Source organism: Cynara cardunculus, assembly GCF_001531365.2.
Source record: "Cynara cardunculus var. scolymus isolate 2C chromosome LG 6, CcrdV1, whole genome shotgun sequence".
NCBI classification, from domain to species: Eukaryota; Viridiplantae; Streptophyta; class Magnoliopsida; order Asterales; family Asteraceae; genus Cynara; species Cynara cardunculus.
The window spans coordinates 14,156,090-14,181,518 of NC_037533.1; the positions used below are offsets into that span (position 1 = coordinate 14,156,090).

General features: G+C 40.6%; 1 protein-coding gene across 5 annotated transcripts; it reads left to right on the plus strand.

Moving 5' to 3' along the window:
- Positions 1 to 541: 541 nt before the first annotated feature.
- LOC112513997 (coatomer subunit alpha-1-like) lies at positions 542 to 23,422 on the plus strand. Of its 5 annotated transcripts, XM_025120270.1 has the most exons (6): positions 542 to 687; positions 810 to 1,017; positions 1,652 to 1,917; positions 1,993 to 2,146; positions 12,257 to 15,258; positions 23,067 to 23,403. In XM_025120270.1, the coding sequence occupies exons 2-5, from the start codon at positions 810 to 812 to the stop codon at positions 15,205 to 15,207; spliced, it is 3,579 nt and encodes a 1,192-aa protein (XP_024976038.1). In that variant the 5' UTR covers positions 542 to 687; the 3' UTR covers positions 15,208 to 15,258; positions 23,067 to 23,403. The 5 variants fall into 5 exon arrangements, with proteins under 5 accessions (XP_024976038.1, XP_024976035.1, XP_024976037.1 ...); XM_025120267.1 differs by having other exon boundaries at positions 1,652 to 2,146; XM_025120269.1 differs by lacking the exon at positions 23,067 to 23,403 and adding an exon at positions 22,401 to 22,484 and having other exon boundaries at positions 1,652 to 2,146.
- Positions 23,423 to 25,429: the final 2,007 nt, after the last annotated feature.

Here is a 25,429-nt window from a genome sequence, read left to right on the forward strand (position 1 = left end):
GGATGGTGATTTGTCCCGACCCGGTGGGGAATCCGGTTCACCCGACCTGAACGGGGATTCCCCGCTAAGACGGGTCCCGGGGCCGGGGATCCCCGGTAGACTCAAACCGGGGCCAGGATCGGGGACGGGGATGTTATTCAAACCGGGGCCGGGGAAGGGGATCCTCGGTAGAATCAAACTAAAGGATACTATTTATGGGTTTTGACCGGGGATTGCTAGAGATTTGACCGGGGACGAGATGATAATCCCCGTACCCACCGGGGGCCGGGGCCGGAGGACGGTACTACAAACCGGGGCCAGGGTCAGGGATTACAAAACCCGCCATATCCCCGCCCCCTTGCCATGGCTATATGAAACGGATACAAATACATAATATTTTCTGAATTAAAAGTTTTTGTTCAAGGAAAAAAGAGAAGAAAAACGAATAGAACCAAGAAATGGCTATGTAAGAGACGAATTGGGTGCACCCACAACGGGCCATGGTTATGTAGCCTTGCTGTAGGCGTAATTTATTAAATACAAAACTGATCTCCGACACTGTTAACAACACAGAGGGGGATCGACCAGCAGCTTCGATTCTAATTCTCTTTCAAATGACACCTGATCTATGAACGCATAAAGCTACTGCTCTCAACCGATCGATCTCACCAATTATCCAAGTTAGGGCGCCCAATTCTTAAATCTAAGGTAAACTATCTCAAAACCTAGGTTTATTCCTTTGTTTTCAATATGGGTATCAAATGAATCTGATTGAAGGGATTGATTTCTGTGTTTTTGCGCAATTGATTGATTAACGATACGGAACGAAGATGTTGACGAAATTTGAGACGAAAAGTAATAGAGTGAAAGGGCTGAGTTTCCACAGCAAGAGGCCATGGATCTTGGCTAGTCTTCACAGCGGTGTGATCCAGCTATGGGATTACAGAATGGGAACTCTCATTGATCGATTTGACGAGCATGATGGCCCTGTTCGTGGTGTTCATTTCCACAAATCGCAACCTCTTTTCGTCTCCGGAGGTGTGTAAAAGATCTTAACAAGTTGAAATGCTTGCGATTTCCAGATCTTTTGTGGATTGATCAGGCTGATCTTTTCGTATGTGTAGTAATATACATAGCATTCTCAGGTTTTATGAAGTTGTTTCATTCTGCCTTAACAATAACGACTGGAAATTCGATCTAACGTAGCATAAATACATTCCTTCATTTACTTACCAATTTAGAGACTTCTGTTTTGCTACTGATCTGAACATAGAGAGATATGTGCTGTTGCTATCAGGAAGCTTAAGTTTTAGCCATTTTGATGATTGGAACTTCCCTGCTGTATTCATTCTGGATAGCCTTACTACTTTGTCATGAAGCACATGATATGGAAAACATGGAATTGACTCTAATCAGGACAATTACGTTAGATTTTACATAACACATCCTAGTAAGTCCCCTTGATTATGGAAATTAAATGAGATCCACAATATTTTAAGGGTTTATGCTTATATTTTAAAATTCCGGAAGGCCTTTGCTTCGACGTTATTCCATCCAATCACAAATACATGCATATATGTAATTTAATTATATTGTTAAGTTGTAATTCTTTTAAATGTGCATAGTCTTTGAGGCAATGCCTCTCGCATTAAACATGTTATGCTTCATGCAGGAGACGATTACAAGATCAAAGTATGGAACTATAAATTGCATAGATGTTTATTTACACTTCTTGGGCATCTGGATTACATCCGGACAGTTCAATTCCACCATGAGTACCCGTGGATTGTTAGTGCCAGTGACGATCAAACCATCAGGATATGGAATTGGCAGTCTCGTACTTGTATATCTGTTCTGACAGGACACAATCATTATGTAATGTGTGCTTTGTTCCATCCGAAGGAGGACCTTGTTGTATCAGCATCATTAGATCAAACCGTACGTGTTTGGGATATTGGTGCCCTGAGGAAGAAAACAGTATCTCCTGCTGATGACATTCTTCGCTTGGGTCAGATGAATACAGATTTTTTCGGTGGGGTTGATGCTGTTGTAAAGTATGTTTTGGAGGGCCATGATCGAGGCGTGAATTGGGCTTCATTCCATCCCACTCTCCCTCTTATTGTCTCAGGAGCTGATGATCGCCAAGTGAAGATCTGGCGTATGAACGGTATGCTTTTCAATTTCTAGGCTCCATTGATTTGTGCTGTTTTTGTTCTGTAGATCCCATTCCGGTGGTCATTTTTTTCTTCTTTTTTTGGTACTGATCCATGCTCAAAAGGAGACAGAAAAGGTGTACCTTCAGAGCACTTTACCTTATTACATTATTATAGATTATGGAGAATAATAACAAATAAAGAAGTCCTTCTCTCTCTGCTATTTGGATCTATTGTGATGCAATCATTTATCTTCTTATCGTGGAAAGGCCAAATGTGATTTGTGATAAGCAGTCAAATTGAATGAGCATTGTCAGAGATATAGTTTGTGACTTAATTTTTACTTGTTCTAATTGATGGGTTGGAAATAAATGGAGAGCGGACCTAAAATGGACGTAAAACTCGGAGGGAAATGGACAAAATGAATGGATGCCTAGTTTTTCTATGCTAAGTATATATGGGATGTAAGATTGTCAAGTCACTTTGGGTGATTAAAAAATATTAGAAAAGAAAAGAGGGCCGTTTTGCTGGCTCTTAGTTAGTGGCTATGGTTATTCATGTTCTTAACCGATCTGTATGATAACCAACAAGTCGATAGAGCCATTGTTGTTAAAGGCGCAAGGCGCACTTAGGCGCAAGGGGGTCCTGGGGCGCAGGTGCGAGGCGCAGGCCTCACGAATTTGAGGCACATCGTATAAAAAAATAATATATATATATATATATATACACACACACACACACATAGAGTAATAAACAACTTAAATACCATTATACAAGAAGTAGTAATATCAACTCAAATACCATTATATAAGAAGTAATGATATCAACTCAAATACCATTATATAAAACATGATTCAATTTCAATTTCCAAAAAGTAGTAATATCAAACATATCTCAATAAAGTCTTGACTAATAGGTTGATAATCGGTCCTCCTCCTCCTCCTCATCATCATCAAGTGTGTATTCTCCAACATCCTCATCGGATTTATATTCCCTAATATCTTCTTCTTCAGTGTCGCTCTTCTCTAATAATTCAACGTTATCTTTTTCATCAATGAGTTGATGTCTTGAACTAGAAGTAGCCTTTCCTTTTCCTTCCCCACCCGCTAGCATTCACTTTTTGTTTCGAACATTATAGTTACGCTCATAAGCTTCCGAGGCTCTAGCAACATCACCCCATGTCATTGAGTCATCTTCAAACACATAATCTTCTTCTTCTTCTTCATCCTCGTACATTCTTCCAATAGGCATTCCAGACAAAGGTTGATGAAATTAAAAACTATTAAATTAAAAATATTTGATTGCAAGTAGTAGAAATTTACCGGATGACTTTGTGCCCCTTTGTCATATGCAAATAGGCATTCCAGATATGCCTTATGCATTTCTATATGATGCCAACTGTTCCAAATTTTATTTTGGTCTTCATGATTTGCCACTAACCTTTCAATGCTTTTAAGTAACCCTGACATTACCTCCGCATCATCTTCAATATTGCTATTTGAATAGAATAATTCCGGATTCAAATAATTCCCGGCCGCATGCAATGGTTGATGGAGTTGACACTCCCATCTCTTGTCAATAATGGCAAAGACCTCCTTATACTTGTCCTCTATATCATTAAATGAACGTGCAATTGCTTCTTTTGCCCTATCCATGGCTTCATAAATGTATCTCATGGCCGGCTTCATCTCACCATCAACCAATCGAAGAACTCTTACAAGAGGACCCACCAACTTAAGGATATAGACAATGCTACTCCAAAATGTAGGTATCAGAACGATGCTTGCCACCCTCTTACCAGCTTATTCTTTTGAATACTTACTCTTGAAACCCATCCCTCATTGTGCCACTGCTTCCGTTGCTATATGGAAGCTATCATAATTCAAAGCATTAAATGGCAATCCGGCATCATAAAACCATTTCGCAAGCTCTTTACAAGCTTTGTCCCGGAGCTCTTTTTTGCAAATTTAATTAATGGTTGTCTGCGCTGTCTTTCCTTTTCTATTTTGAACAACTTGTTCTGATGGAGGGGTGAAATACATATCCATGGGGCCTCTAATACCCTTTTGCTTCTTAGATTGTTGTTGGGCTTGTAACTTGCTACTAACGTGTGACGAGATCCACCAACTACTTGAACATCATTGTCCTCGTCATCCCCGTATGTATAGATCTCTTCAAAATCAGGTAACACTTAACTCTCACGTTTACGTTTTTCTTTGTTGTTCATGTACTATCTAATTTCCTCTCGTACATGAGCCAATACTTTTGTACATCCTTTCGTATTTTGATATCCACCTGCAATATGTTGTTTTGCTTGGTATTCCTCTGTTTTGTAACAACGTCACATAAATTGCATTTTTCTGTGCCCGCACGTGTACCTTTTGTGCAATACTTCCAAGCCGGATCTCCGCTACTGCTACTGCTTGATTGTGATTGATTTTGAGAATCCATGACCTAATATTGCTTCTAACCAGAACTCATAACACTTAACATAATTCCCTATTTCAAAAACATATTATATACAAAAATAAAATACAAAAAATTTGGCAGCCAAATAACAGCCTGTGATTTTGTGTTTCTATGCAATGCAAAAAATTTGGCTGTTTCTGTGATTTACAGCCTCGCCTAATCACAAGCACAGCCATATTTGTGTCTGTGTGTTGACTTACAAGAGAAAAAAATGGCAGCCAATGAGCCAAATCACAGCCTGTGATTCTGTGATTAACAACCTTGCCTAAACACAGCCATATGTGTGTGTGTATCGACTTACAAGAGAAAAAAATGGCACGAATGAGCCAAACCACAGCCTGTGATTCTGTGATTAACAGAACAACCTTGCCTAATCAGATCAATATGTGTGTGTGTCTTGACTGTCGACTTACAAGAGAAAAGAATGGCAACCAATGAGCCAATCACAGCCTTAGAAGCTTGGTGCCATATGTGTTTGTGTCGACTTAAAAGAGAAAAAAGGCAGCCTTGGAAGCTTGGTGCCATATGTGTGCGTGCCGACTTACAAGATAAAAAAGAGGCAGCCTTACATATGTGTGTGTGTCGACTTACAAGAGAAAAAAAAAGTCAGCCTTAGAAGCTTGGTACCATATGTGTGTGTGTTGACTTACAAGAGAAAAAAAACGGCAGCCATAGAAATAATAGTATGCATACTTGATACTTGTATGTAGAAACAGGTAACAAGAAGTCCAGAAGAGAGCCCTTAGTGAGGAAGAAGTATAAGCCTCCAAAGCAGCAACCATAAACCTAGATTCCAGAAGAGAGCTGTGGGGAAGAAGTATAAGATTTAAAGCCGTGAGGGAGAGTACAATGTATGGGACGTATCTATGGGAGGTATGTATAGAAGATGACTGATTAGAATTGAATAGAGAATTGAATAGACTTATCTAATAACTCTTTTTTGTAGAAGTCTAGGAGGTTAAAAGACATAACTAAGATTAGGTTTTGACTTGCTTAATAACAATTTTCTGTAGAAGTCTAAGAGACGAGAAAATTACTTAAATTTAGAGCATATCTGTGTAAGGCGCGCCTAATCCCATTTTGCGCCTTGGTGCGCCTCAGTAACTTGCCTTTCTTTGACATGGAAAAAGCCCCGGCTTTTGCGCCTAAGAGCGCCTGATTATGACCAAGTGAATGAGCAAAAAATAGAAAAAAAAAGAACAACAAACCAGGCAATTGTGTCCTTAGAAATTTGTTAATTGAAGAAACTATCCGGATGGGGTAAATTGCTTTGTTCTCTATTTTCTCAGTGGTTTATTATTCTGTCTAGTTATCTCATCCCTTGACAATATGAGCTATTCAACAGTTTTTCTATACGTCCATAGTGTAGCTGCACATTAATTAGAATATGCACATGGTTCATGGAATGTATTCGTATACAATCTGATAAACCCCCAATTCGGTTTACTTACATACACAGGAGCAAGAAGTAGCGCTATCAAATAAGGAAGGGCCATATTGGTATTTTGAGATTATTTATTATTTTAGTTAAGGTGAGTCATAATTGTTAGTGGTGGGGCCAAGGGAATCTTTTCCTTTTTTGGGGAGAGTAGTAGTAGTATAAATAGCTTTTGTTAGTAAGGAAAGGATTATGCTTTTTTTTTCTTGAACTGAAATCGGCGAGCGCCAAATTGGTAGAAATTGGCTTCTCTAATTGCCAGGATCATAATCAATCGTTGAGTGATAATAAAAAACCCTTCGATATACCTTTTGGTATATCAATTGGTATCAGAGCGAGGTTAGGCGTGGCGCGATGACGAAGAGTGTTGTGTCTAGGGTTGATGGAATTGAGGGAATTATGGAAACGTGTAGATTGAAGTATGGTCATTGATAGAAAGCGTTCAAACCATAATGAAGCAGTTGGAATTACTCCTCAAGCTGCAAGCAAAATCGAGTCAGAAGTCGGAACCCTCAGGAGTGGAGGATGATGAGTCCCTATCGAATTGTGGGAAGTCAACAAAACGCGGGGGAGGGCAGAGCGATTCCAACAAATTTATGTTGATCAAGGGATGCAAATTGGAAATCCCTCGTTCGATGGGACGGGTCCAGATGGGTGGATTCTTTGTGCGGACCGCTATTTTGCATTAAATGGACTAACATCAGAGGAACAGATTGAAGTGGCCATAATTTCGTTCGAAGGGGATGCGTTGCGTTGGTTTCAGTGGGAACACAAAAGGCGACCAATCACACGCTGGGAGGAGTTAAAGCATATGATGCTCTGCCAATTTCGTTCCCTCACCGAAGGTACGCTATGTGAACAGTTCTTAGAGCTCAAACAAGAAGGCACCATTGTTGAATACAGGAAATGATTCATCAATTTGTCATCCCCTTGAGGGAATCTTTGAGGAAGTTTTCTTGAGTCAGTTTGTCATCAGAGCCGAAATACGACTATTATCTCCGATAGCTTTAGGAGAGGCGTTTGAATTGGCAGCCACAATCAAAGAGAAGAATCGAATATTGGGCCGTAGTGGGTCTGCTCACTGGGGAACTACAAGAGGACCGTACTGATGGAGGGAGATGGGAAACCCCTAGGAAATGTGGCTGATAAAGCAGGACCGTAACCAATAAGAAGGGGTACGAATATCGTCGATTGACAGACCACAAGCTACAACAAAGAAGGTTTGAAGGCCTATGTTACAAATGTGATGAGAGGTATAGTCCCAGTCACGTTTGTAAACAGAGGGAGGTTAATGTATTGGTGGTGTAGGAAGTGGAAAATGAACAAGCGACACAAGATGCTGAAATAGAGGACGGGGAACTAGAGTCTGATACAAGAAAAGTACCACAAAAGGTGGAAGTACACCTGAACTCTGTGGTGGGTATAACTGGCCTGAGGACTATGAAGTTGGCAAGCACCATCAATGACCAACTGATTGTGGTACTCATCGACAACGGGGCTACACACAACTTTGTCTCGAAGATAGAGAGTTTGGGGTTGGTAGTTACAGGCACGAAGAGCTATGGGATAACAATAGTTACGGGTGGCACAGTTAAAGGGGAAGGAATTTGTAAGGGAGTTAAGGTGAGCCTACAAGGGGTAGAGGTTGTTGAGGAATTCCTCCCGATTCACTGGGAAATTCTGGCATCATCCTAGGTGTCCAGTGACTTGAAACATTTGGGGCCACATACACCAACCGGAAAACACAAACTATGAAATTCAAAAGGGGCAAGGCAATAGTGGTGCTTAAGGGGGACCCATCATTAGGCCGCACTTTGGTATCTCTAAAGGCACTTGAGAAAATCTTCAGGCAAGAAAGATAAGGGTTTCTCGTTGAGTTGGGGGTATTTACCTCATTTGACCAAGGGGAAAAAGATCACCTGACAGAATTGAAGGGGGTGCTTGCTGCATTTTAGGGGGTATTCTAGATGCCGATCGGGCTACCGCCAATGCGCAGGAAGGAACACTAAATCATATTACGGGATGGGGTTGGACTCGTGAACGTGAGGCCATATAGGTACCCCCACTACCAACGAAAGACTTATTAAATAAATGTTGGCAGCCGGGATCATCCAACCCAACAATAGCCCATTCTCGATCCCGGTACTTTTAGTCAAGAAAAAATACGGAAGTCGGAAGTTCTGTGTGGACTACCGAGCCTTGAACAAGCAAACTGTATCCGACAAATTCCCCATACCCGTAATAGACAAACTGTTGGACAACCCTCATAGTGCCATGATTTTTTCTAAGTTGGACTTAAAATTCAGTTATCACCAAATCTGAATGAAGCAAGAGGACGTGCCAAAAACAGCTTTCAGGACGCATGAAGGGCATTACAAACTCGTTATGCGATTTAGTTTGGCCAATGCACCAGCCATATTCCAGGGGCTGATGAATGAGGTATTTAAACCGTTCTTACTGTTTTAGTTTTTTTGATGATATTTTGATTTACAGCAGGGGCATAGAAGAGCACAAATCTCACCTCATGCAGGTACTTGAGCTCTTGGCAAAACACTAGCTATATGCTAACCTCAAGAAATGTGAATTTGGGCAAAAACGACTGGAATACCTCGGACATATAGTTTCCGAAACAAGGGTGGAAGTGGACGATCGATGGTGGAGTGGCCATAGCCCAAGACAGTTACGAGGTTTTCTGGGGTTGACGGGATACTACTGCAAATTCATTATGGGTTATGGAAAATTGGCAACACCCTTACAGATCTCTTACGCAAAAATCGGTTTGCTTGCAGTGAAGGATCCAACAAGGCGTTTAATGCACTAAAATCTGCCTTGTCCACGGCCCGGTCCTATGCCTTTCTGATTTTACGGAGGGTTTTGTTATCGAAACAGATGCTTCTGGTTTTGGCCTAGGTGTTGTCCTCATGTAGCAAGAACAATTGATAGCGTATTTCAGTCGGACATTGGGAATGGAGGCAAGGCAAAATTCTATATATGAAAAGGAGCTAATGGCGATTGTATTCACGGTCCAAAAGTGGAGACCCTATTTACTTGGAAGAAAATTTGTGGTGCGCACCGACCAACAATCCTTGAATTTTTTGTTAGAGCAAAGAGTAATCGAACCCGATTACCAACATTGGGTGAGCAACTTATTGGGATACGAATTTGAAATAGTTTATAAAGTCGGGAGTAGTAACAAGGCAACAGATGCCTTGTCTAGGCAAGAGCACCGGATCGAATGCTCCACACTTGGAGGCCCGCAATGGCGTCAATGGGACACACTCCGGAAAGAGGCAGGTGACGACCCACTACTACTGTAGTCTAGGCTAGACAAGTCATGGATATTAATTGGCTCAGCATCCACCCACTCATCAACCTTTCTTAAGCTGGTGCGCAGGAGCGCACTTTCGGGTGTTGAGCAAGATTAAGGAGGTTCAGTCCAAAGTCATTGACCACCCTAGTTTTACGTACCTCAATGACCTTTTTTTAAGGACAAAATAGTCCTATCTAGGAAATACAAATTACTTCCATTACTACTCGATGAATTCCATGGATCCCCACTGGGGGGGCCACGCTGGTGAGGACCGTACTTACCAACGTATGGCATCTGGAGTTTTCTCGGTGGGGATGCGGAAAGATAGTGGAATAGGGATGCAAATGCATCGTGTGCCAACGAAATAAAAAATTTGTCGGGGTCACCAGAAGGGCTGTTGCAGCCTCTCTCTCTACCCGCTCGGGTTTGGGATGCCATCAACATGGATTTTGTGGAAGGTCGAACTCCCAAGGTAATAATGCTATATTAGTGGTTGTCGATCGACTTAGCAAATACGCACATTTCGTAGGCTTGAAGCATTCTTTATTGGTTCAATCTGTGGCTCCCTTATTTGCTCAAGAAATCATCCGGTTGCACGGGGTGCCAACTTCGGTAATCACGGACCGAGGGCAGCTCTTTCTCAGTGCATTCTGGAAGGAAATCTTTCGGCTACAGTGAACAAAACTCTCTTACAGTACCGCATACCACCCACAGACCGATGGTCAGGCGGAGGTGGTCAATAGAACCCTTGAGCAATATTTACGATGCATGGTTTCCGAACGGCCCAAACAGTGGTCCCAATGGTTGTGTTGGGCTGAGTTTTGGTATAACACCGCCAACCACATGGGTCTCAAATGCTCCACGTTTCACGTTTTGTACGGGAGAGAACCCCCTACCCTGCTTCGTTACTTTCGGATGGCATTGCTTTTTAATCGGTTGACCAAGTTCTACAAGAACGAGAGGAAATTTTGGATTCGGCAAGGCTACACTTGTTGAAGGCGCAACATAGCATGAAACAATAAGCAGACTTGGGTAGGAAGGATGTTACTTTGGATGTGGGGGACTTGGTATTTCTGAAATTACATCCCATTTTGACAACACTCTTTGCGCACGGGTCGCAACATGAAGCTCGCCCCACGTTTTATGGACCTTACCATATCCTGGCCAAGATTGGTCCAGTAGCATATAAACTGGAATTGTCTGCTTCCACGAACATCCACCTTGTGTTCCATGTCTCCCAATTACGACGTGCAATTGGTTTGTGTTCCTTGTCTCCTTTGATTCCTCCTCAACTCACGAGTGAAATGGTTCTGCTGGTGAACCATAAGACATATTGGATGTGCGTCAGTCGGGGCCACAAACCAACAACAACTTGGAGGTTTTGGTTAAATAGAAAGGATTACCAGAATTTGAGGCAACATGGGAAGATTATCAAGGGATCCACCACCAGTTTCGCAATTTTAACCTTGAGGACAAGGTAAGAGTTTTGGGGCGGGGTATTGATAAACCCCCCATTCGGTTTATTTAGATACGCAGGGGCAAGAAGTAATTCTATCAGATAAGGAAGGGCCACATTGGTATTTTGAGATTATTTATTATTTTAGTTAAGGTGAGTCATCATTGTTAGTGGTGGGGCCAAGGGAATCTTTTCCTTTTTGGGAAGAGTAGTAGTACTATAAATAGCTTTTGTTAGTAAGGAAAGGATTACGTTTTTCTTCTTGAACCGAAGGCGGCGAGCTCCAAACTGGGAGAAAACCGGCTTCTCTAATTGCCAGGATCGTAATCAATCGTTGAGTGATAATAGAAAAATCACAATCCTTGAATATCAGGTTAATTGAACTAGATGTTGGAGTTGGTTTTGATGCTTCTGTTGCTAGAGGCAGCGGATGACAAAAACTCTTACTTGAAGTTTTGAACCCCGGGGTACAGTATAGTGGTGGTTTACCCATTTAGTTTTTTTTTGCCAGCATTGACATGCCTACTTTGGAGTGGGGTGGCTATTGTTGATGACCAGCTACTGTGTTTTCTTTAGACTGGAGGTGCCAAGTCTGCTGCTTAAATTCTAATATCGTCATGTGCCCTATGAAAGAAGGAAGAAGACTAGAAAATTGTTTGAAACTGGGTGAGAGTGAGGCATATAGGACTCGTTTGTTGCTGTCTCTTATAATCTTCATTTTTCACTTGGTTACCATGTATACCCTTAACCAGGAGTGATTTTCAGTTGCCATCAGTTAGTGTACATGCTTTCCTCTTGTGTGTAGTAAAAGAAGGATGTAGACTGGAGAATTGTTTGAAACTGGCTGAGGTGTACAGCAATTGTTTATCGCTGTTGTCTTATCATCAAAATCTCTTGCTTAACATTGATTACCAAGCATATCCTTAAGCAAAGTGATTTTTAGTGGTCATCAGTTATTGTGTATGCTTCACAACTTTTGGTTGATATTATGTTGCTTATGCTGCCCCTCTTCGTCTCCAACTAACTGAAAGAAAAAGAAACAACTAGAACCTCTCTGGGGGAGGGGGCGGGGTAGAAGAAAATTTGAATTCAATATTTTTGGCTAGATTTTGCCTATTGTAGTGCCTTTTTCATTATCTCATTCCTTGGTTGGCATTGGTTGTTATGTCTATGCGCGAGCAGAGTGCTTCTCAACATTAATGAGCCTGCTTATTAACTCTAAGGTGATAGGCATAAGATGTGCATCAAGTTGTCAACATTTACTGATTTTCTTGAATGTGAGTATAGTGGGCACTAAGTCTTTGCTATTTCTGTTAGATTTTCTTATAATATTGTTTCTCCTTTAGGCTGGCCTATCATGCATGCTCGTTTTTCTTTATGTGGTTTGAATTGATTCATCATACACATTTAGAGCTTTTGAAAACTAATATACTTAAACCGTTATGTTTCAGATACAAAGGCTTGGGAAGTAGACACTCTAAGAGGTCACGTGAACAATGTGTCAAGTGTTCTTTTCCATGCCAGGCAGGACATTATTGTGTCAAATTCTGAGGATAAAAGTATACGTGTCTGGGATGCTACAAAGAGGACAGGCCTTCAAACGTTTCGCAGGGAGCATGACAGGTTCTGGATTCTTGGGTGTCATCCTGAGATGAACCTTCTGGCAGCTGGCCATGATAGTGGCATGATAGTTTTCAAGTTGGAGAGGGAACGCCCTGCTTTCTCTGTCAGTGGTGATTCTCTTTACTATGTCAAAGACCGTTTTCTGCGTTTTTATGAGTATTCAACTCAGAAAGAGACTCAAATCATACCAATCCGTAGGCCTGGTTCAGTTAGCTTGAACCAGGGGCCTAGAACTCTTTCTTATAGCCCTACAGAAAATGCAGTTTTAATATGTTCAGAAGTAGATGGGGGATCATATGAACTCTATGTTGTACCTAAAGATAACTTTAGTAGAGGTGATACAGTTCAAGAAGCAAAAAGAGGGGTTGGGGGATCTGCAGTCTTTGTTGCCCGCAATAGATTTGCTGTTCTTGAGAAGGGCACCAATCAAGTGTTGGTCAAGAACTTGAAAAATGAGATTGTAAAGAAGAGTGCCCTTCCGGTTGCTACTGATGCAATATTCTATGCTGGCACAGGTAACTTGCTATGCAGGGCAGAGGACAGGGTAGTTATCTTTGACCTTCAACAGCGAATGGTTCTTGGGGACCTTCAAACCTCTTTTATAAGGTATGTTGTTTGGTCAAACGACATGGAGAATGTTGCTTTGCTCAGCAAGCATTCTATAATCATAGCTGATAAGAAACTTGTCCATCGCTGCACCCTTCATGAGACGATCCGTGTCAAGAGTGGATCCTGGGATGATAATGGTGTATTCATATACACAACCCTAACACACATCAAGTACTGCCTACCCAATGGAGACAGTGGAATCATAAAGACTCTTGACGTTCCTTTGTACATCACAAAGATATATAGAAATACAATCTTTTGCCTTGATCGGGATGGGAAAAACCGTCCAATAGTCATTGATTCCACTGAATATATCTTTAAGCTGTCTTTGCTGAGAAAGAGATATGATCATGTTATGAGCATGATAAGGAATTCAGAGCTGTGTGGGCAAGCCATGATTGCATATCTCCAGCAAAAAGGTTTTCCTGAGGTTGCTCTCCATTTTGTGAAGGATGAGAGAACTCGTTTTAATTTAGCACTTGAAAGTGGAAATATACAGATAGCCGTTGCTTCTGCCAAAGAGATTGATGAGAAAGATCACTGGTATAGGTTGGGGGTGGAGGCCCTACGCCAGGGTAATGCTGGAATTGTAGAATATGCATACCAGAGGACGAAGAACTTTGAGAGATTATCCTTCCTCTATCTGATTACAGGCAATTTAGATAAACTGTCCAAAATGATGAAAATTGCAGAGGTTAAAAATGATGTTATGGGTCAGTTCCATAATGCCCTGTACCTGGGTGATGTCAAAGAGCGAATTAAGATTTTGGAGAATGCTGGTCATCTGCCACTAGCATATGCTACAGCCAAGACCCATGGGTTGACTGATCTCGCTGAAGGACTTGCTGCTAAACTTGAGGATAATGTTCCTTCTTTGCCCAGTGGTAGGTCTGCTTCTCTTTTGATGCCCCCAACTCCTGTCTTGTGTGGTGGAGACTGGCCGTTACTGAGGGTCATGAAAGGGATCTTTGAGGGTGGTCTTGACAATGTTGGAGCAGCTGCACAGGAAGAGTATGAAGATGCCGCAGATGCTGATTGGGGTGAGGATTTGGATATTGTGGATGTGGAGAACATTCAAAATGGAGATATCAGTATGGTTCTGGAGGATGAAGAAGCACATGAAGATAATGAAGAAGGAGGTTGGGACCTTGAAGATCTAGAACTTCCTCCTGATGTTGAGACCCCCAAAACTACTACTGCTTCTCGCTCTTCGGTATTTGTGGCACCAACTGCTGGTATGCCTGTGAGCCAGATTTGGGTTCAAAAATCATCTCTTGCTGCTGAACATGCAGCAGCAGGCAACTTTGACACTGCGATGCGCTTGCTGAGCCGGCAGCTGGGAATAAAGAACTTTGCACCCTTAAAGTCATCATTTATTGATCTTCACATAGGCAGTCATACTTACTTGCGAGCTTTCTCATCAGCTCCAGTGCTCTCCTTGGCTATAGAAAGAGGTTGGAGTGAATCAGCGAGCCCAAATGTTCGGGCCCCTCCTGCACTTGTGTTTAATTTTTCTCAATTGGAAGAAAAGCTCAAGGCTGGTTACAGAGCTACAACTACGGGGAAATTTACTGAAGCTTTGCGGCTTTTTCTGGGTATTCTCCATACCATTCCCCTGGTAGTAGTTGAGTCGCGAAGAGAGGTGGATGAAGTTAAAGAGTTGATTATCATCGTAAAAGAATATGTTCTGGGTTTACAGATGGAACTTAAAAGGAGAGAACTGAAGGATGACCCTGTTCGTCAGCAGGAGTTGGCGGCTTACTTCACTCATTGTAACCTTCAGCTGCCTCACTTGAGACTTGCCTTGATGAATGCTATGACTGTGTGCTACAAGGCAGGCAATCTCATCACAGCATCAAACTTTGCCAGGCGACTCTTGGAGACCAACCCAACTGCTGAAAACCAAATCAAAACATCCCGCTCGGTTATGCAAGCTGCTGAGAGGAACATGAAAGATTCCTCACAGCTGAATTACGACTTCAGAAATCCATTTGTTGTTTGTGGGGCAACTTATGTTCCTATTTACCGTGGACAGAAGGATGTATTGTGCCCATACTGCAGTTCACATTTTGTTCTTTCACAGGAAGGGCAGCTTTGTACTGTTTGTGATCTTGCAGCAGTTGGATCAGATGCATCTGGTTTACTCTGTTCTGCAGCACAAATCAGATGATTTAACTTTTTTCATGATACTATTGCCAGCATCAGTTCTTTCTATTATCAGGTAATCCTCTCTCTCTCCCCCTCTACAATGCACATACTTAGGCCTTCTTCTCCTGCTTGGCTTTTTATCATTATTGAATCTGTTTAAGATGATCAACTTGCCTATGTTATGTTCGAGATGTGTGTTTATTATCTTTTGTTAGTCTTTTGGTTTTAATGTGCTTGCAACTCTTTGGGGCCATTAACCAAGCTTACCAGCAAGAGTGACCACACTCACTTACCTTGTTGGGTAACATACTTTAGCCATCAAAATGGATTTTCTTGTAAGCGTCTCTTACCCAGTAAGCACTAACCGGTAAGCATCCAGGTTGGGGGTACCGGGGATCGCAATCCCCATCCCTGTCAAGGAATATGATTTCATCCCCATCCCCATCGGGGGATTTTTCCCCGTGTACACAATTTAATTTTTTACATAACGTTTTTATGTATTATGTATATAAATGCCAAGCTTAAACAACATATATTCCTAAAATATTTATCACCCAAATTTTAATTGTTGCATTTGTATGAATAACATCAAAAAATGTAGTTCAAACACAAATATATTAATTACAATGCTTAATAATTAAAATTGTATATAACCACGTCACTATATCAACAAAAGTTTCCCATGAACAACCAAATCGATAATGTAATTTCTTTTACAAGTTTTCATGATGGAAGATTGATTATATTTATATATTATATATACTCATTGGGTTTCTTATTTTATTATTACTTATTGTATATATGTGTGTACATAGTAATGTATAATTAATACTCAGGATCCGGGTCGGGGATGAAGGGTATCCCTTCCCCATCCCCGGTTTATAAATTTGGCGGGTCAAACCGGGTTCAGGTATCGGGTTTCTCGTCAGGTGTGGGGTGTTTTGCCATTCCTACTTACCAGGGAAAGATTCTCGGTTGTTGCCATCTCACCCAGTAAGGTAAATGACCCGGTAAGCGTTGGTAAACGACCCTTAACATAGATGATAGGTCCTGTAGTTGTTATATGTTGCAGTCCCCTTATGTGCATGTAGAGGTTATTGTGGTTTCCTTGGTGTGATTATAATTAATTGTTTTGGTTAGAAGCATATGGGCCCAATATGTTTGAAAACGATAATGTTTACTTGAAACAAATAAGCATCTTGCAATTTGGAAACCGTTGAATAGATTTTAAACTTCAGATCTAATTACCGGGATTGAAACATCAAAGTTTCCTTCTTTTTTGTTGTTTTCTTACACGGCTAATATGAACCTTAATTTTGGTTATTTAACAAATGAGTAACATTTATAACTATTAACTTGACACTTGGTGGTTAAACAACCGTTGTACTTGCTAAATACCCAAAAAAAGCACTCAAGTTGGCAAGAACTAACTGAACAATTACTTAACAGAAGGTATCATTGGCGGATTTTGTCTAGTGGCATCAAGAGTGGATGGATGGACTGTATCAACACACTTTTTAAATGGATAAAAATACTCGAGTTGGAAAGAAATAGCAAAAATGGACGATCGCTGAACAAGCACTAACATCATCAACAAAATTTTCCTATCTAGCAAAAAACAATGTTGAAATTTATGTATTATCGGACTATAGCACTAGAAAGATATGTGCTCGCACTTGACTTGTCTTCTTCCTTTTTCTTTCGGATGTTTTTAGTCTTGTGCCTTAACGTGTATTCTTAAAAAACTTTTGAATCATATGAAGAGAAAATGGGGAGTTCATAAATTTCTTGAATAAAGAGACGCATGAAGAACGTACAGGGAAAATAAATTTTAGCAAAAACACCCCAAACCGCCTTAATTATTCTTTTTTGTGCATAGCAAAATATCATTTGCTTTATTTACAAGTCTTTCAGAGTATGCATGCTTTCACTTTATTGGAAGAGATGAAAATTCTTTTCATGGTAATAGCATCCTCAAGAAAATTGTTTTCATTGTTATGTTAGAGCCACTTATGGTGAAGCCACAAAAAAATTATGGAGAAGTTGGGAAAATAGTTAAAAGTCCCCTAAAGAATATGAACAAAGAAGGGGCAAAATTGTAAATGTATCCCTAAAATGGTGGGTTGTCATCTTGCTAATTTAAGGGCATCATGATTATCTAAGAGTGTTTGAGTTTGATGATAAAAATATTTCATTCGCTTTTAGTGCCATGCAGGTTGAATGTGCTAGGCATTAATGCCCGTTAAGTATCCTTCATCTTTTGTTGCTTTTTATTGCCGATTAAGTGTTTTTTTGGCCACTTGGTAAGTATCTTGGTTCATGTTGTCAAGTTTAGTTTACGAAACGCTTACCAGGTAAGCGCTTACTAGATCACTTACCTTACCGGGTGAACACGGCAAGGACGGAGAATCTCATTCGGTAAGAGGTACGGCAAGGACCAAGAATCTTACAGGGTGAGTGAGGGTGGCGACTCTTACCCAGTTAACGCTTATTGAGACGCTTACCAACGATCTTACAATGCCATTTTGATGGCGGAGATCCGGTTAGCATTTGGTAAACGCCCTCTTAGTCATCATGAAAGATGAACAACGTGGAATTAGCGAGACGGGAGCGAGGGAGAGAGAGGAGGCGAGAAGGCTCTTCCTCATGCATCTGAGGAGACACAAATTAGGCCGAATAAGTGTAAATAGAGAGAGAGAGACCATATTAGTTCAAGTACATTACTTCTGCTAAATAGCACATGTCCACAACCAAATTTTGGGATGCATAATTCTTATTTGAAGCATGTTGTTATTGTGCTAAAAGGCTTGTATCTTATGGATTCAATCTCTTTCGGTAATTACATCATATATGCATGGTTCGTCTCCCAATCAGAGTGCAATACGAGCTGCAACTTTTTGAACATTTTGCACTTGCTACAAGCTGGTGGACTTATCTTCCTGTTGAAACCAAACAGACCCAATATTCTTCCCCTCAAAAGTAGGGTCTAAGGGTGGGATATATGCAGAGTTATCCATTACCCCAAAGAGTAGAGCAGTTGTTTGACTGTTTCCGTGGAGACCTTTGAATTGTGATAAGTGTGAGCAAAAAGGTAAAAGCATTTAAGGAACAAAACTAAACACATAGTAAGCATAGAAAAAGAAAAATGAGTAAGAAAAAGCAACGACCAGGTACATTGAAACATAGAAAAGGAGTATAATTGTCTAAGGCTGCATGTCTCTCGTCAGTTGCTCATTCCACGTCCTCCTGCCCTTCCTCTTTGTCTCCTTTACCATCAACCTATGCTTTCTAGTCTCCTCGCTGGTGCCGCCACCTGCCCGAACACTGCAATCTTCACTCAATTTATGTGTGATGACACACTCTCAACTCTGTCCAGAACAGCTTATTCAGAATCCTGTCTAACATGATCTGGCCATAGGTCAATCTAAGAATCCTCATTTCCTCAACTTTCAACTTCCTCCCATGGGCATTCCTTGTCGCCCAAGCATTCTGGCCCAACATGATACAACATACTTCTTCTGATGACTACTCCGTAGAAATTGCCATTCAATTTCAATGGGACTTTAGTGTCACACACCATTCCCGTGGCCACTCTCCACTTCAATCACCCGTTTTTATGCGATGCATTATGTCTACCTTCATTTTCGTAACCTTGGAGCCTAAATACTTGAAAATGTTTTTTGGGTATCATTTGCCCCTCAATGTTGACTTCTACCCCTCATCAATGTGCTCCCCAAAGAATTTGTATCATATGTATTTTGTCTTGGAGCGACTAATATGCAAACCTCATGTTTCCAGAACCACCCTTCATTGCCCTAACATCTCGTTGACCTCTACTTTTGAGTTTGTCATCAACGAATAACATACACCATGAGACACTCCTCTATGTCCCTCGGGAGATATCCAAAATCACAACTAAAATGAATAGGCTTGGTGTTGATTATCTCCATCGGGAAATACTTTGTCACCCACTGGTGTCCTGGCACAAGTTCTGATTCTCTTGTACATGTCTTGTATTGCCATGACATACGTTTATGACATCCCCTTTTTTTTGCACTCATTCAAATTACATCGCACGGTATACTATTATAGGACTTGTCTAGGTCTATGACCACCATGTGTAGGCCTTACTACACTCTTTATACTTCTCCATGAGTCACCTTAAGAGATGGATTGCCTTGATCGTCGACTGACCTTGCATGAAACCATTTGGTTCTCTGTCACCTCCATTTCGTGTGCCCTAAGGGCGTGTTTGGTTTGCTGGATTTGAAGGGATTTGGAGGGATTTGGATTTGAAATCCATTCCAATCCCACGTTTGGTTTGTAGGAATGATAGGATTTCAAATCCTGGGATTCACTTGAAATCCCGTGAACCATGGATTTCAAAATTCTTTGAAAATACATGGGATTTCAAAATCCCATCCTCGTGGGATTTCATCTTCTCCATCTTCTCGCCTCCATCTTCTCCCATCGATTGCTTCACCCATCGCTTCCCTCCCATACGCCTCCCGCTTCCTTCACCCATCGCTTCCCTCCCATCGATTGCTTCACCCACGCCGGTTCTGACTTCCTTGCGAAGCTGTGCCCTAGGTTTGCCTCCTCACTGGTGCTGTCTTCCTCGCCGGTGCTGACTTCCTCGCCGGTGCTGTCTTCCTTCCCGTCGCATCCCTTGCGAAGTTGTGCCCTAGGTTTGCCTCCTCGCCGGTGCTGTCTTCCTCGCCGGTGCTGTCTTCCTTCCTGTTTGCCGGCGTCTCCCATCACTCACAGCAGGTAATCGATTAACCCCTTTTCTATAGCATTAGAAATGCTCGATTTTGGTCTGCTTGAATAGAAAATGCACAAGGGTTCTGCCCTAATTTCCTGTAATCAAATCCAAATCCTGCAAACCAAACWCARGAATGGATTTTAAATCCAATCCAATCCAAATCCCATGGAATCCAAATCCCTCCAGGAATCCAAATCCCTCAAAAACATTCCCGCAAACCAAACGCACCCTAAGTAGTTAACGTGGTTGATAGCGAAAATCGCAGGCGGGACCGTGATTTGGAATCGTGGTTATCGCGGTGATAAAGCGGTGTTATAGCGGTAAAAAAATTAGGTTATAAAAAATACGAATGTTTATATATAAGAAAACTTAATAACATTGTAGGGGTTAAATCAAAGGAGAACCACAAATATGTTACAAACCCGTGGGAACCGATACAAAAATATTTTTTACATGATATTTTTTCATCAAATGCCAGGATTTAAGATATTGTTTCACACATATTTGTTTCATAATATGATAGTTTTACATGTATTTGTTTCACCATGTGAATATTTTTTACACGTATTTTTCATTTAACTAGGTGAACCAATTTTTTTTTCCACATGTAATCTTTTCACAAGGTGAACACAAACATATGTGAAACAATATCTTAAATTATAAGTTTTGATGAAAAAAAAGTCATGTAAAATAATACTTTTATGTCGGTTCTCACGGGTTTGCAACATATATTTGGTTCTCATTTGATTATCGTCCTAATATTGTGCGCCCAATACATATCAATAGCAAATCAAACCACAAAACCATTGAAGGTGGTGGCTGGTAAAAAGGAAGAGTGAAGCTGGTGCTAGCTGAAGTCGAGGGTGGTGGCTGGTACAAAAGAAGAGTGAAGTTGGTGCTAGCTGAAGTCATGGCCGTTGGAGCCAATGGCCTGGTGCAACTGAAAGTTGGGAGAAATCAAGAAAAAGGGAGTATGATCTGTTATGAGTGATGAGAGTCGAAGCTTGGAGCCTTGGATGAAAGGGGCGATTTAAATTAGGTCAACTAAAAGTCTAAAAGAGTTTGTTGCTTTAAGCCTTATGTTAGGCCAACTAGAACTAAAAGAAGCCCATCAAATATTAAACCAAAGCTCACCAAATGCTGAAAAACCTAAAGCCCCAAACACAAAAACGACCAAAATTCCGCTAAATGCAGTACAACTATAAACCACCGCTGTTTTAGGACCGCTATTCCTTTGATGACTGCAATCCGCTATTGCACCATCATTAACTGCATAGGCCGCACCCTGGTCTCGATTAGTCTCATAATATTATTGTGTGGCTAAGTAGCTTTATACCATTGTAGTTGCCACAACATTGTGCATCGCTTTTGTTCATATAGAGTGGCACCATCATACTAAGTCTTTACTCTTCAGGCATCTTGACAGTCTTGAGGGTGGCATTGAACAGCTTTGTTCGCCACTGCATACCCTCCTCCCCTAGATATAGCCACACCTCAATGGGGATTTTGTCCAGACCTACGGCCTTACCCTTCCCCATCTTCCTCAGTGCCTCCATTTCCCCTATGCTTAAGTCACCAACAAAAGCATTGATTGCACAGCCGTTGAAGCCCCCCTACCCTGCTGAAGTGCAAATCCAACATTCAACTCCAGAGTTTATGCAAATCTTATTGCTCTTTATATATATGTGTGTGCGTGCGTGCGCTAAGCTTTGTGTTTTGTTGCTCACAACTGATTAAGCACTGTTAGCTTTGGGTTCTCTTGATTCTTGTGTTGGAAAGTAGATTGCAAAATGCATATCACTTGTTTAGTTGTAGAAAGACAACTATTTGAAACCCAACAGATACCCAAGTTGGCAGAAAATGCTACTTGAATTTGAAATTGTAGTTGAAGCTTGAAGAATAGCTAAATACTTGAGACATTCCAATAGTAGGAGAGGCTATATATTTCATTGAAATGTGTAACCTTTAATGCTAAAACCTTGATATCTTCTATATAATTGTAGTGAAGAAGGATACTGCCAAATGCGGAAATTGTGGTGACTCCATCTGATAGTAATATTGGAGATTCTTATAGGTTGGACGCTGTGTGTATACAAAGACGGGGGCACAAGTTTAGTGCATAAAAGAACCTCAGTGGTTCACTACTTTGAGATTATTCGATTGGAGAAAAATATGGTTGTTTGGAATTTTGGATTAATCGTAGTAGATCATCATGTGTGATTTATTTAGTCAATAATGTCATGTTAGTCCTTTTAATAGCTTAATGCCCAATATTGAGTATTTAAGACGTAGTACGTTTTGAGTGTTGTCTTGAATAGCTTGTGAACATGTTGGTGTTTCTTTTGGCGCTGGTCTAGTAATTTATTCATCCAATAACTGGTAAAAAAACTGTTGTTGCTGGCTCAACATCAAATACTTTCTCAACTTTTTTGCATCTTGTATGCTTGCAGGTTCCTCCTAAAAGGGTGTTCTTCGGTTGAAATTCAATGGATTTAGGTGGATCGGATCTGATCCAATCATTCAGTGGATGTTGGGTTTTGTCATCCGATCCAATTCAATCCAATGGATGATTGGATTGAATCTGATTAGTTCCATGATTCCATCCATTGGATATTACTATTGACTATCCATCGGATCAGATCGGATTCATCTAATATTTTGGTAAAAAATTTCAACTAAATAATCCACCATTTCAACCAATATTCATATATTTTCTTAATTTGATATTGTATAAATATCAACTAAAAGACAATTTAGTAAATGTTAATAATTGTATACAGTTTATAATTGGATGGCAGTTGGATGATAATTGGATGGGTATATGATTGGATTGGTTCAGTTTTATTGGATTTTGATCTACCATTCAAGAACTGATCCAATTTGGATGTTGAAATTTTAGATCCGATGGACATCCGATTATAGTCGGTCGATTCTAATAGGGATCGGATGGTTTTCTGCACACCCTTGGACTTCCTCCCGCTCTTTTTGCTTCTTTCATTAATTCCCCTGCAGCTCCTTTTTTTTTTTTTTTGACGTTTTCGATTCTTCCCTCTAGTAAATAATAATGAACTTGATGTTGATGTCTAATTTGGTTTTTTTTGTTTTTTTTTTGGCAGTTAAAACATGTATCGCGTTCCTGAATCTAGGTTACCACTATAGTGTGTAATACCTAGTTGGGGCTTCTTCACAGACCTGCTGCTGTTTTCAGTTGGTTAGTTGCCTGCGGGTATCGAATACTTGACCATTGCTGCTGCTGCTGCTGCTAGTCATTAAGTAGGTAAAGATCGGACAGTAGGTTTTGGTTTTGATCTAGTATTTTCTGAGGTTTGAGGCTGTATTGCAAAAGAGAAATTTACAAAAAAAGGTTGAATGGTATTTTTTGGTTGCCAAAGGTTGAATTGGTTTTTGGTTGTTTTGTTCAAAGTGTTGTATCTTAAAAATCCGATCCCCATCCAGCTGTTTTGTTCTCTTTTTCTTGATGCTGTCCTTGCTCTGCTGTTGATAGCATGATTCTGATGGTGGGTTGATGGTCCCCCTTCTCTTCTGGTTTGCACAAGGTTCAGGTCCAACCCGAGTCTGGGTTTGGTCCCTGGCTATGTGGCTCAACCATTCAAATAATGGGATGGGGGCAGTCCCAACCCAACCAATCGGATACTTACGCAATAACTCCATTCCATCCTTGCAATGCATCTTATGGAACTGAACTTAGGAACCAATCCTAGCTCATTTTAGGGTTTGTTTGGTTGGTTAATCATTAAGTCCTTCTGTCTTTGTAAATGGGGAAGATGTTTGTTTGAAAGGACTTTTTTCTTATATAGGAACGTGCTTTTTTTATTGAGAGGGGTGAGTTTGGAAAAAAAACTTGTCTTTCTACATAAAGCCTCATCTTTGAATAAGCTGACTGAATAAGTTGAGTTTCATTAAGCTTATTAAGCTGCTAAGTAACATACAGACCCTTAATCTCGATAAACCGTGTTGATCCATTGAAAATGAGGATATGGCACTCGGAGAAGGGTTCAATCTAGTAGTTTTAGAGAACACATCGGGAGTGTTTGTTTCTATGATGGCAAGTAGGGGTGCTCAAAAACCCGATCAATCCAACCCAACCCGACGAGAAATAACCCAACCCGAAGCAACCCGATGTCTAATCGAGTTGTAAAATTGTCAAATCGCAGGTACTGGGTTGATATCGGATTACTATTATTTGAACCCAACCCAACTCGATGAACCTGATATCCTTTTATTTCCTGGATTCAATATGATTGTTGAATTTCTATTAATATATACATTAGACAATTATACTATCATGTATGCTTTTCATATACACATATCTTCAGTCTATTCATATCTTTATATAACTCATTCAGATATATGTTCAGTAACTGTGAACATATATATGTAAATTGAGAAAATTAATTGAATGTGATACACGTAAGAAATATGGATAAGTTGTATCAAATGGTTGATAATGAAAAATAACTTACTCATCCCTACACAATCTCAACCCCCCCCCTCTTCACATGCACACATAGGAGGGGTGGGGTTAGAAAAACCCTTAGCTGCTTTATAGTTTGAACTCTCACCAAGTGTGTGTATGTATATATATATATATATACTTCATCCATCCCGATACGACGAAGGTTTCCAGAAAGGTTCCTATACCATCTCCGACGAAGTCCAGTCGCACCTCACCCTGCCTGATTGGACGCACCTCATCACTTTGACGTTCACTACATCCAAAACCAAAAATACTCCTTTTCCTCAACCAACATCTGCACCTTATCCCCCTCCCCTGTTTTCTGCTCCTCACACCTTTCCTCACCATTTAAACATTATTTAGGGTTCGGATTTGTGCTTTTGTTTGGCTTTGATTAGGATTCATCGATTAAGGTGAATCAAAGGTTGAATCAAGTTGGGTTTTGATGTTTGACGTTTGATATTGATTTTAGATTTAGATTTAGATTTATGGATTCGAGATTCATAGATTTGGGTTGGGGGACGATGACCGAAGGGATTAACCAGCAGGAAGGGATTCGCAGGAAGGGATTCACAGGAGGGAGGTGAGGGACGTTATTGGGTAGGGTTGGTTGAATTGGGACAAGTGGGGTGAGTTTTTGTGGACATTATAAAAAAACTTTTTATATTTAAAAGAAAATGAAATAAAAATCTAAAAAAAAAAAAAGACTAAAATGTCGCTCACTTAACTTAACGGTTAAAATTTATGGTAGTAAAAAGGAGGGACCAAATCCGATCGTTTCACAAACCACAACGAACAATATGTAATTTCGAAATTATAGGGACGAAAACTGTTACAATCGACAAGCCACATTGACCAACATTGTACTTTACTCTATGTATTTTGATCAAGTTTATATAGGACCTAATGAAGACCTACTATGAAATTAGCTATTTCGTTCTCAAATTATTTACATTTGTCACGCGAACTTTAATGTACGTGGTACAACTTAATTTTTTGGAG